We start from the raw sequence: 11638 nt of genomic DNA, 5'->3' as shown, positions 1-11638 counted from the left end.
TGATATTTTTGGTTTGGTTTGTCATATAAATTGAAATGCGAAATAAAAAAACCAAACCAACTCAAATGATTTTGTATAGTTGATTTTCAGATTTGTTCGTCCAACCTTGACTTTCCAAAGAAAACTAAAAATAATTAACTAAATGATCAAAAACTAAATTTTGTTTGCGGAACTGATAAAATCAAATGATTGATATATAAGCATTATATTATAAGGAAAACTAATGAAAATGGCTTAAAAACTTTGAGTTTTAATGATAAGGACAAAATAAAGGTTAAAGTGAATAGTACCATGATTGACTTTTTAGTGTAAAAATATGATTTTTCGTTAAAGTGAACAGTACCGGGTGCTTTTCATTAAAATTCCCATTATTATAATCTCAATTAAAAAAAAAAAATTGGTCAGATTGGCAGATCATAAGAACATTCAATTTTTGCCCGTTACCCCTTCTTGAAAGTGGAGCACGTGAGCCCTTTGCAATTCGTTAGAATTTTTTTTTTTTTACATCGATATTTTTATATCATGTGTAAAAGCAGTTCGGTTAAGCCACATAATAAGCAGTCTAATTTGTTATCGAATTCATTATTCACGAAATTAAAACTTAAACCTAATGAATACCACGACAATTAGCTAAATGAATACATCAGACCATAATAATGGCAATTCATGAGAAATTTTATATTTGTAAATTGTAATGGTCCCCACATTTGCAGCGAGGAAACACTACCTTAAAATCATCAATTAATAACAAAAATATAAAATGAAAATACATTCCAATTTCTTGTCCAAAAAAAAAAAAAGTTAGTTGATCACCATTTTTAATTTCAAAATCTCAACTAATTAAATATTATATGAAAAAAACAAAAACAAAAAAATATAGAAATCAAATTTACGAATTTACATCTCCATCTGTTCATAGCTTCTGTCTCTTTCTCTCCGCTCTGAAAAAAATCTAGAATCCCTTCTTCTCCTTCCTCCTCCGTTTCCATTTGATTTCCCTCCACAGATCTCCAAAATTCTCTCTCTCCCAAACCCTAATTTTCTCTCTCTACACACTCTCTATTTCCCTCTTTCTCTCTGTCCGTCTAAGCAATCCACACTGATCGATTTCTTCCGCCGATGGTTCTAAAAGCTTCATGAATCTTCCCGATAAGGCGCGCTTCTCGCTCTTCATGGACCACCGCCACCGCCCTTACCATGCCTGAGCTGCGACCACGGAGAAACCGGGCGCCCGATAACCCTGACCCGAACCGAAACCCGCACCCGATCATCAAGACCCCGCCCCGGAAGGCGACTGTACGGACTCGGCAGAACAAGAAGAATAATAATAATCAGAAGAAGAAACAGATTAATAATCAGAAGGAAAAGAAGGTAGCTGGTGCCGGCAAGCGTAGGAGGGCCGAGGGTGGTCCGGTGATTGAAAAGAGGTCGTTTAAGGAGGAGGCTGGTGAGAGAGCCATGGACGAGTACGATAGCGGCGGCCGCAGTGGCGATAAGGGTCCCGGAGCTGACGATGAGGGCGCAGCTCCTATTCCCGAGAAGGTCACTCTTTTTGTTCACTGCCTGCATTCCATTTCACTTTATTTATAAAAAAAAATTAAATCTAAATATTATTCTTTGATTTTTTTTTTCAATTTTTTTTTTGTTGGGTTTTTGTTTGGATGATGTGTGGGCTGAGGGAAGGAGAAAAAAAGACTTTTTGTGTATTTTGTTTGTTCCATTCAAAGTCTCAGTCTTTATTTCCACGTTTAAGTCGTATAAGCTATTAACTTTGAGGAAGGTCTTGAAAGTCTCGCATTCGCTGTTCTTATTTCGAGTGGGATGGGGGGAATGTGGTATTTGTATATCTGTTTTTCATTTACTTAAGTGGGCAATGAACTCTTTGTGAGTGGGGAAGTGGCAGCAAAATGCAGTTTGCTTCGTAATAGTATGTGCTTCAGCTGGGAAATATTTGATTAGCATTTCATTGTATTCTTTTTGACAATTTTGTTCGTTCTCGGATTTATTGACAACAGGTCCAGGTTGGTGGTTCCCCGGTATACAAAATAGAGAAGAAATTGGGGAAAGGAGGCTTTGGTCAAGTATATGTTGGTCGACGCATGGGGGCCGGCCCTGGAGCTGTTGAGGTGTGCAGTCATCTTTTTTATGTCCCCTTGTGGCGTAACATCATTGAATAATCTGTTTTCTGGAAAGAAAACAAGTGTTATGTCGGGTTTGTATTAACATATCTGTTTCATCTAGGTTGCTTTGAAATTTGAGCATAGAAGTAGCAAAGGATGTAATTATGGTCCACCTCATGAATGGCAGATTTACAAGTAAGAGGCTCCCTTTTCTCTTGTAATATGTTTGATGGATAGATATCACTTTCTCACCCTCACTGTCTTGTATTGTGACCCACTTAATCGTATGTCTATCCAGTGCACTTGGCGGTAGTCATGGGGTGCCAAGGGTTCATTATAAGGGTCGGCAAGCTGACTACTATATCATGGTATGAGTTGTTTGCTTAAATTTCATTTTAGGTGTAGTTCCTAATTAGCGTAGTTTCAGAATTATAAATCAACCCTACTTGGTATACAGGTGATGGATATGCTTGGGCCTAGTTTGTGGGATGTCTGGAATAACAGCTCGCACACGTAAGTTCTTCCTGTCTTTATAATGAAAATGTCAACCCTGTTAAAAAGATTTTCATTTTTCACCTTACTGTTTGCTTGCAACACTTAACACTGTCTGCCTATCTGACACTCCTACCTTTTAAATTTCAGGATGTCAATTGAAATGGTTGCATGTATTGCCATTGAGGGAATATCCATATTGGAGAAGATGCACTCTAGAGGGTGATATTTTATTTCAGAATTTCTTTCAATATAGTTATAGATTGCAATGTACCTGGCTTCATAATCTCTGTGATGATGTTGATGACAGTTATGTACATGGGGATGTAAAACCTGAGAACTTTTTGCTTGGCCCCCCTGGAACTGCTGAGGAGAAGAAGCTGTTTCTTGTTGACCTTGGACTAGGTAAGTCATTGTTATAGAATCTCCTTACAGCTGAAATCACTTGTCAAGTTAATTTACCTAATGCGTTGTCATCTCATTGCCTGTTTTTACGTGACAGCCACCAGGTGGCGAGATTCGACTGGTCTGCATGTTGACTATGATCAACGTCCAGATGTTTTCAGGTGAAATAAACATTGATTAATTATTTGACTGTAAATATGACGATCTTTGCAAGTAATCCAAAAACACAAAGAGATTTTACTTATTGGTATACTGATCATTAATGTGCTGCAGGGGAACTGTGCGGTATGCTAGTGTGCATGCTCATCTTGGTAGAACTGGTAGCAGGAGAGATGACTTGGAATCTCTAGCTTACACCCTGATATTTCTTCTTCGTGGTCGGTTGCCATGGCAAGGATATCAGGTTGATAATTTCAAAATTTGTGTATGCTTATGCTTGTATCTGATTATGTATGCCACTCTAACACAAATACACTATATTTTTTAGGGGGAAAATAAAGGATTTCTTGTCTGCAAGAAAAAGATGGCCACTTCCCCAGAAACTTTGTGTTGCCTCTGCCCTCAGCCATTCCGACAATTTGTTGAGTATGTGGTGAATTTGAAGTTTGACGAAGAACCAAACTATGCAAAGTATATATCCCTTTTTGATGGAATTGTTGGCCCAAACCCAGATGTCAGGCCAATAAATACTGATGGTGCTCAGAAGGTATTTTGAATGTTCTTGCATCTATGCAGACTATGTTTTATGGATGTTAGTTATAGATCTTCATTTGGAGTTCAGCTAACTTATACTTCTTGCATTGGAAAGCTTATATGCCAAGTTGGACAAAAGAGAGCAAGATTGACCATGGAGGAAGAGGATGATGAGCAACCAAATAAGAAGATTCGTATGGGGATGCCTGCAACCCAATGGATTAGTGTATACAATGCTCGTAGGCCTATGAAGCAAAGGTATATCCTTAGAATTTGTATATCCTTAGAATTCTTACACTGGAATTTATAAATTCAAATTTGACCTATAAGTTTATGTTTTCATTTGTTGTAGATATCACTATAATGTTGCAGATGTGAGGCTCCCCCAGCACATTGAGAAAGGAAATGAAGATGGGTTATTTATTAGCAGTGTGGCTTCCTGTTCAAATCTTTGGGCTCTTATTATGGATGCTGGCACTGGCTTCAGTGCCCAAGTTTATGAACTCTCTCCATATTTTCTGCATAAGGTTAGTGATCCGTCATATCAAGAATGGTTGTCTTATGACGTTGAAACTCAGCTTGCAACAAGCATTGTTGTTTATATCAGTGGATTTTTTTCTCTTTTAGATTACGGTACATAGACGATTATGACTCTTTCTTGTTTAAATGAACACATCATCATAATATTTCTCTGTTTTAAAGGAATGGATTATGGAGCAGTGGGACAAGAATTACTATATTAGTGCGATAGCAGGAGCAAACAATGGAAGCTCTTTAGTTGTAATGTCTAAAGGTTAGTCTAAGCATCTGTGGTTCTGTAGAGCTACCTTGTCAATCTAATTGTGCATCTGTGGTTCTGTAGAGCTGCATTGCAAGTCTAAATGTCTAACTGGTCCTCTATTGCTTTATACAGGGACCCAATACTTACAGCAGTCCTATAAAGTCAGCGAGTCATTTCCTTTCAAGTGGATTAATAAGAAATGGAGGGAAGGATTTCATGTTACAGCAATGGCAACTGCTGGGAGTAGATGGGCTATTGTTATGTCCCGCGGTGCTGGATTTTCTGAACAGGTTTTATTTGGATTACCAAATATCCTATCTATTGATATGCACATTGGTGTGGAGAAAATATAGCTGATAATTGTATTTTGCCTCCCTTGAAATGAGCTATTTTAGGTTGTGGAACTAGATTTTCTCTATCCAAGTGAAGGCATTCATCGAAGGTGGGATAATGGTTACCGCATCACGTCAACTGCAGCAACTTGGGATCAGGCAGCTTTTGTCCTTAGTGTTCCAAGGAGAAAACCGGCAGATGAAACTCAAGAGACGCTTCGGACTTCTGCTTTTCCTAGTACACATGTTAAGGTGGAATATTTGATTACTCATTTTCTTCGTGCTTGCCTTTCCCTTTTTATTCTTCTTTCTGAAAGCTCAAGTTTCTCTATGGCAATTGTGCAGGAGAAATGGGGAAAGAACCTTTATATTGCATCAATTTGCTACGGTAGAACTGTCTCATGAACATGCAAGTAGATGCTGCTGATGGAATTCTGATAATTCACCTTTATGAGCCGGAAGCCAGCTTTTACCATGTAGTGCCTGTTCAGAATGAAAAGATCCTCTCACGGGAAATTGATTGGTCTTGGCATTTTGGGAGTTGATGTACGCTTAACTCTTCTTTATTGCCACCATAACATAGCATCTGTTACAAGTACATGTGCACTGTCTTCAATCTTTTGACCTTATTATATATCTCACTGGGAAGTTGTTTATTCGCTCCCATAGTGCAAAAGTTTGTATATTGCCGAGCAATAATTCCTTGGGTTGAAGGAATGTGCACAAGTCATGTTTTGATTATCGATAGAATATGGGAACGTACATCTATGACTAGCTGTGATTTTGGACATTCTTATCCCTTCAGTTTGTGCTTAGTTTTTATTTTTTATTTATTTTTTTATTTTTTTATTATTTTATTATTTTTATTATTTTTATTATTTTTTTATTTTATTTTGAAGGGGTGAGCTTCTTTGTGGACTTTAAGATGAGATGTCCCAATTTGACCATTAAACAGAAAGCAGTTGTATACTTCAAAGTATCAGTGTGTAATGGTTACGTGGTCATCTTATTTATTTTTTAGTTAATCTCGATCACTTTCCAAATGCTTGTGTCCTTTTATTTATAACTGCTGATTATGTATTCTGACCTTTTCTTAATCTGTACATTACACATAGGAGTTGCGCTCTATGACCATGCTAGATTTCCAGTGAATAAATGAGTATTACAGGTTAAATAGTTGATAATTTTGGTCAAGGTCTTTGAAGCAGAACTGCTGTAGGGGAGGTTATATTGCACCAGTGTATAAATAAGATCTATGATGCCGAGAAAGATGGAGCCTTCTTGCCCATTGGTAAGTTGTATGTCCGAAGGAAATTTTGTGCAAATCTCTCTCTTGCAGTTTATATTGTAATTTTCTGTGTCTGATTTTGTAGCTAAAAGATCTCATTATCGATTGGCATTCATCATCTGTTGCACATCACTCGTATTTCTGTGTGTACTCAAGTTAGTAAGGTTTCTCTTCCTGTCTCTTTCATTTTACTTCCTTAATTGTTTTAGATGATGTAAACTGTTCTCTTCGTGTTTCTAATAGATTTAAGTTGAGCTTCTTGCGGGACTTGGTGGCTCTTGCATATCCATCCGTGATGCTGCTATTGGTGGAAGTGCGAGTTTTCAAACACAAGGTAAGCCATCTTTCTTTAAATAACTTCCCAACACCCAACCCTCGCCCTGCCCCGGTAACTATTGTTAAACGCTAATTGCATACTGCTTTTTGTCTTGTGTGACTGCATCATTTTGCTGCAGTTCGGTCTAGTTGCATATATGAGCTTGTAAGTCGGTTACTGGTACAGCTTGGGAAACTTAATAATAGTAGGTGCTAGAAGGAACGTAGTTAAACGTAACAGGCAGATTAAGAGCCAGAAAAATGAGTGTTGCACCATGACTGCGTTTGCTTATGCCAAAAAACATTGGTCCTTTTTTAGGGAAATAAAGAGGTAAAGAATGAAGAGCCTTGGCTTTGTTCGGAAGCTGTAATGGGTAGTTTTAGTCATTGAGTTTAGTGGTACGCAAACTCTAAAAACATGCTTTCAACAATGCATCTCGTGTTTAGACCATAAAAACAATGAATCTTGTTGATAAATCATATATGTTATTATTTCCAATGTGCATGCGAATCTATAAGAAAAATGTGCTTCACCCATACAGAATACAGATACAGCCTTCCTTTCAACTCCAAGCATTTGGTTTCCTTTTCAGATGCAGATTTAAAGTGATCTTAGCCATGGCATTGCGGTGCTGATTTTTCTGGTTTTAACTGATCGATCATACTAATTTCCGCCATGTCATGATTTCGCCTTTTCAGATGATATATCCATGCTGAACTTGAGGCATCTAGGTTGAATTTACCACTGTCAAAGTGAAGAATTGCAGTATTTGATGTCATCTTTTTAAATATATGAATTTTCAAAGTTCTAAAAGCCGTCATAAAACCTATTTTTGCAGTATATACCGTCTCATAAGCTTTTTACATTCCATGCATGACACTGCATTGATGGCTTTGTTGCTAGAAATCCATTCTATGTACCCTTATTTTTGCTTTCCCCGAATGAAAATTCAATAGTAAATGATAGGGTAAATTGCGGTTTAACCACCTGAACTATTACCCCAATTGAAATTGATCTTTGAATTTTATTTTATTTTTGGTAAATTAACTTCTAAACTATTTAAAATCAGTCAATTAACCCCTTGCCATTAAATTTCGTCCACCATTCCGTCAAATGCAAGAGAAAATTAGTCATTTCATTATCAATTCTTAATTGTCAATGGTAATCACCAATAAAATTGTAACACACGAACATAAAATAATGTGTAAAATATATAGCATAATAACGGATCATATCACATTGTCATTACACATTATTTTGTATTCATATGTCAAAATTTTATAGGGAAATTAATGAAAATGATTTTAAAACTTTGAGTTTTAACGATAAGGACAAAATAAAGAGTAAAGTTAATAGTATCAAGTTTGACTTTTTAGTGCAAAAATGTAATTTTTCGTTAAAGTAAACAATATTGCAGGTTTTTGTTAAAACTCCCTAAATTTATTGATGGTTATGGTTGACAAGCAAAAATTCATGATGGAAAACTAGTTTGCCCTTGAATTTGGCGAAATAGTGGATAAAATTCTATCGACAAAAAGTTAATTGTCTAGTTTCAATTAGTTCAGGAAATTAATTTACTAAAAAAATAATCCAGGAGGTCAATTTCAACTGGATTAATAATTCAAGGGATCAAATGGCAATTTACCCTAAAAGATAAGACCACTTCCATGCAAAAGCATTTTACGAACTGCGAGACATGCAATGATCGTCTTCTATACCTGTGATCATACATGTACAACCCTAGTCTATACTGTGTAGACTCGCACACGTACCAACAAATGGGTTCCGATTAGGGATGGGCAATGGTTATGCGGACAGGTAACTGCGGTTAATTTACCCATAACCGTTTATGCTCATACCTGCATAACCGTTTATCCGTTGGGTAATTGCCTAAACGGTTATACCCATACTCATAACCGTTTATAAACGGTTAACCATACTCATAACCGCATACCTATTTAACCGTAACCGTTTAATACTCGTTTACCCATTTATCCTTTTTAACCCGTTTATCTTTTTTTTTACCATTACTCTTTTTTCACTCGTCTACATATTTTTTAACAACTTGAAAATTAAAAAAAATATTCGTTTTTTTTTTTTGACAATTAAACACCATTATAAGTACATTCATTACACATTTCCATATTTTAATTTTTTAAGTCCTTATACCATTCTAATAATTGAAATAATAGTTTACAAACGATATTTTTAACTGTTACCAATGAAGGTAAATATAATATTTGCTAAGTATTATTGGATTACAAAAATTGTTTAGAAGACATTTCTGTCAAAGCATTTATGTCAATTTCACGGTTACCCGGGCAAGGAATTTAAATTAAGTTAACCAATTCCTTGATGATGAGAATCATAATTCCTGTAGTAGTGTTATTGAGAGAATGACCGATGAATTTCTTGCTAATTTATTGGGTGCTAAGTATTATTGGATCGAGAACATGATTTGTGTTAGTTTTACATATATAAAATAAATGGGTAAACGGTTACCCATTTTTAACCGTGGTTAATATCCATAACCACCCATTTAAATTTCGCGGGTAAACGGTTATACCCATAACCGTTTATTTATCTAAACGGTTACCCATAACCGTAACCGTTTAATTTAAATAGACGGGTAACCGTAGTTACCCATAGACAATAGGTATTTGCCCATCTCTAGTTCCGATGATCCAAATCCACAAGCGGCATAGATTGCCGTATATCGACAATCCAGGATGCCTTGTCTCTCTTGCCCTCACACAGCTCGAGTACAAAAAAGGTAGACAAAACTGAGCCGGCGTTGAGTGAATCAACTTGAGAAAACGCATGCAGCATCTAAAGTTTTGGGCGACGACACAATCTCCTCAAACGGACTCGTTCCTGGAGGACATTAAACATCATCAGATCAACGGTTAATTAGCTCGAGACTGAATAGCAATACTCGCCTCGCAGTTGTCGGGATTATACCGGATTGTGAAGACACCGGCGGCCCCTTATATCGTGCATTTTCCTTTGGATATCTGTAAATATGGGAATCGTAGTAGATTGCTTCATCTCTCCTCTCCTAGTAATTAACGAAACGACTAAAATGTAAGAGGCTACCAACTTGAAAGATCTAACGGTTAATTTACACCAAAATATATGCTACAACTTTGGAAGTACCAGGATGCAGAGGACATGATCTCCAACCTTCAATGTACGACATTATGAATGCTCCACTGGCACGGAGCGCTCCCGCACTGCTTTTTTCACATTAACCCACTCATCCTCTTCGGCTCCGAATCCGACAAATCTGACACGAACTTCCTTTAATAAATGACAAAGGTCACTTAATGAACTTATGTATGGCTAGGTCTGGTTTTTGTACGCTGTTTTCCAAATCCAAGTGGTCTCCAACTCTCCGGTTAGACTTATACGTACTCAAAGTTCAGACCAACGTGTCGATCAGCAGTATATTCACGGATAGAGCAATAAGTTATGATTTAAATACTTACAGTTTCGCCCGTTCTAAGGAATCTGTGAGCAAGGAACTTTTCAACATCATACCTGCAAAGCAATATAAGAGATTCGGGGAGAGAGAGGAGAAGGGCTGATAGGATTGGAGGAAAAAGATAGAAAGCGTCTCATGGTCTCAAAACATGTAGAGGTTCACGGTCAGTTAAAGCGTACAGATATAGCATAACGAACCAGAGATGAAAATTGAGTGAAAGAATAAAGTTTGGAGAGCTATTTTACACTTGAAGAATGACTTTCAAGGTGAAGCCTGGACCTCAACTCAGTTGAAGAAAAAGTTTTTCCATAAGAATTACAATCAAGGCAATCAGAACATAAATTCAACGGCGCACACAGTTGAAGATTGTTGCTATCAAAATATATAGGAAAAATCAAGCATTGAAACTATATTTTAGTTTTCATTATACTTTCAAACTCTGTCCTATCTCTTGGCTTAACAATGAGGTGGCTGAATAGACATCGATCGAGGCATTAAACTTGTATTATTCACAGGTTAGTCAGGTGTACATGAGGATCTATTTCCTTACATCCTTCACCAAATGCCTCGTATCAATCTTTTCATGATTTGTAACAAACGCCCAGTTTGCTAAGCTCACCAAATTAGGCCCAAGGTTTTGCCACAAAAAAAATGCTAATAACCAACAAGATAGCAATAATGACAAACTGATGCATCCAACAAGAACACACGTAAAGGGGCCGAGAAATTCAATGACAAAGTCATCCTTGTTTGTATACTAACCATGCCCCATCTTTTGATGACCTTGCCTCAAATTCCAACTCTGATACATCTGGGATCTTTTCTTCTGCTTTCAACGGAAATTTGCAAAATTTTAGGTAAAATGATTTACGAATGATATTATGTGATACAGAAACAGTTCAAATAACTTGTTATAATGACATTTAGTGGCTAGCGTATAACAGAAAGAAAAATCTCTAAACAACTACGAACACAGTTCAAAGCTTCGATTATCTCGGTTGGTCTGTCATTCACTATTTTTCTATTTTTGGGTACAATAGTTTAACACACAATAATCTGATTTAACCAGTTTTTAAAAGCCTTGGAAGCTTGTATTGTACCATATCCTAGACATAAAGCAACAAGTACTTGTGAGAAGCACCTTTAGGTATTTCAGAACTTTTGTGTGCCTTATTCGAAGGGTAATTTCTGCATATGTTTGGTGACTCTTTCACCCTATTCTCGAACCAGCTTTGCAACTAGGACCATTCCAACAGAGAAGCGCTTTAGACACGATTAATCAATGCCGCCTTATGGTAAAAACAACGGTAACAAGTGCAATCAAATGAAAAGCAGAAAAAGAGATAGAAAGTGTTAACCTCAGTCCATTTTACAATAGGTTTCCCAGCACGAGCTGCAGAGCGACTGCACAGGCCTAAAACACCAAAGCAGGAGTTAGAGTCCGAAAGGATCATTCGGAAAGGGATTCAATCAAATACGATACGAAAGTCTAAGCATGGAATGAAACTCACTTAAAACTTTTTGCAGTACTTTGACAGAACTCTCGTTCCAGCACTTGCTCTCCCAATTCCCTCATCAATTTATCTATTGTTTCTGTCTGTTCGCAATTGCGGGAGCGAAAAACCAAAGTAAGTTCATCAGATATTCCCAAATTGCGAATTCAAGTAATCCTAAACAGACGCTAATGCAATGCTAATCACATTAAGCAAGCAGTAATCTCAAAAGAA

At 36.9% G+C, this 11638-nt stretch overlaps 2 protein-coding genes across 19 annotated transcripts; one reads left to right on the top strand and one right to left on the bottom strand.

The window, feature by feature from the left end:
• The first annotated feature begins 898 nt into the window (after positions 1 to 898).
• Positions 899 to 7265, top strand: LOC126632319 (casein kinase 1-like protein HD16). Of its 14 annotated transcripts, none has more exons than XR_007626701.1 (20): positions 899 to 1542; positions 2016 to 2126; positions 2242 to 2315; positions 2419 to 2488; positions 2578 to 2633; positions 2763 to 2834; positions 2923 to 3017; positions 3115 to 3178; positions 3291 to 3420; positions 3505 to 3723; positions 3826 to 3968; positions 4063 to 4237; positions 4413 to 4503; positions 4624 to 4781; positions 4887 to 5075; positions 5169 to 5369; positions 5723 to 6114; positions 6197 to 6266; positions 6355 to 6445; positions 7126 to 7265. XR_007626701.1 is itself a non-coding variant. In XM_050302691.1 (16 exons), the coding sequence occupies exons 1-16, from the start codon at positions 1198 to 1200 to the stop codon at positions 5226 to 5228; spliced, it is 2052 nt and encodes a 683-aa protein (XP_050158648.1). In that variant the 5' UTR covers positions 899 to 1197; the 3' UTR covers positions 5229 to 5613. The 14 variants fall into 14 exon arrangements, 1 of the variants encoding a protein (XP_050158648.1); XR_007626699.1 differs by having other exon boundaries at positions 7020 to 7265; XR_007626694.1 differs by having other exon boundaries at positions 6197 to 6270.
• Positions 7266 to 9365: 2100 nt separating this feature from the next.
• Positions 9366 to 11638, bottom strand: LOC126631604 (protein SAWADEE HOMEODOMAIN HOMOLOG 1-like). Of its 5 annotated transcripts, none has more exons than XR_007626404.1 (7): positions 11423 to 11638; positions 11270 to 11315; positions 11053 to 11149; positions 10674 to 10737; positions 9916 to 9967; positions 9584 to 9840; positions 9366 to 9485 (listed from the first exon to the last, which is right to left on the bottom strand). XR_007626404.1 is itself a non-coding variant. In XM_050301724.1 (7 exons), the coding sequence occupies exons 1-6, from the start codon at positions 11485 to 11487 to the stop codon at positions 9626 to 9628; spliced, it is 426 nt and encodes a 141-aa protein (XP_050157681.1). In that variant the 5' UTR covers positions 11488 to 11638; the 3' UTR covers positions 9366 to 9485; positions 9584 to 9625. The 5 variants fall into 5 exon arrangements, 1 of the variants encoding a protein (XP_050157681.1); XR_007626403.1 differs by having other exon boundaries at positions 9584 to 9713; XM_050301724.1 differs by having other exon boundaries at positions 9584 to 9727.

This window comes from Malus sylvestris, chromosome 8 (assembly GCF_916048215.2).
Source record: "Malus sylvestris chromosome 8, drMalSylv7.2, whole genome shotgun sequence".
Classification (NCBI taxonomy): Eukaryota; Viridiplantae; Streptophyta; class Magnoliopsida; order Rosales; family Rosaceae; genus Malus; species Malus sylvestris.
The sequence above is the reverse complement of the archived record's forward strand: the minus strand, read 5'-3'. Positions and strand labels throughout refer to the sequence as shown.

Coding starts and splice junctions, on each gene's coding strand:
- LOC126632319 (XM_050302691.1), top strand. CDS start 1,198: ATGCCTGAGCTGCGACCACGGAGAAACCGGGCGCCCGATAACCCTGAC. Junction 2,835..2,922: donor GAGAAGATGCACTCTAGAGG/GTGATATTTTAT, acceptor TGTTGATGACAG/TTATGTACATGGGGATGTAA. Junction 4,782..4,886: donor GTGCTGGATTTTCTGAACAG/GTTTTATTTGGA, acceptor GAGCTATTTTAG/GTTGTGGAACTAGATTTTCT.
- LOC126631604 (XM_050301724.1), bottom strand. CDS start 11,487: ATGAGGGAATTGGGAGAGCAAGTGCTGGAACGAGAGTTCTGTCAAAGT. Junction 11,150..11,269: donor CTATTGTAAAATGGACTGAG/GTTAACACTTTC, acceptor GAATGGTCCTAG/TTGCAAAGCTGGTTCGAGAA. Junction 9,728..9,915: donor TCCTTAGAACGGGCGAAACT/GTAAGTATTTAA, acceptor CATTTATTAAAG/GAAGTTCGTGTCAGATTTGT.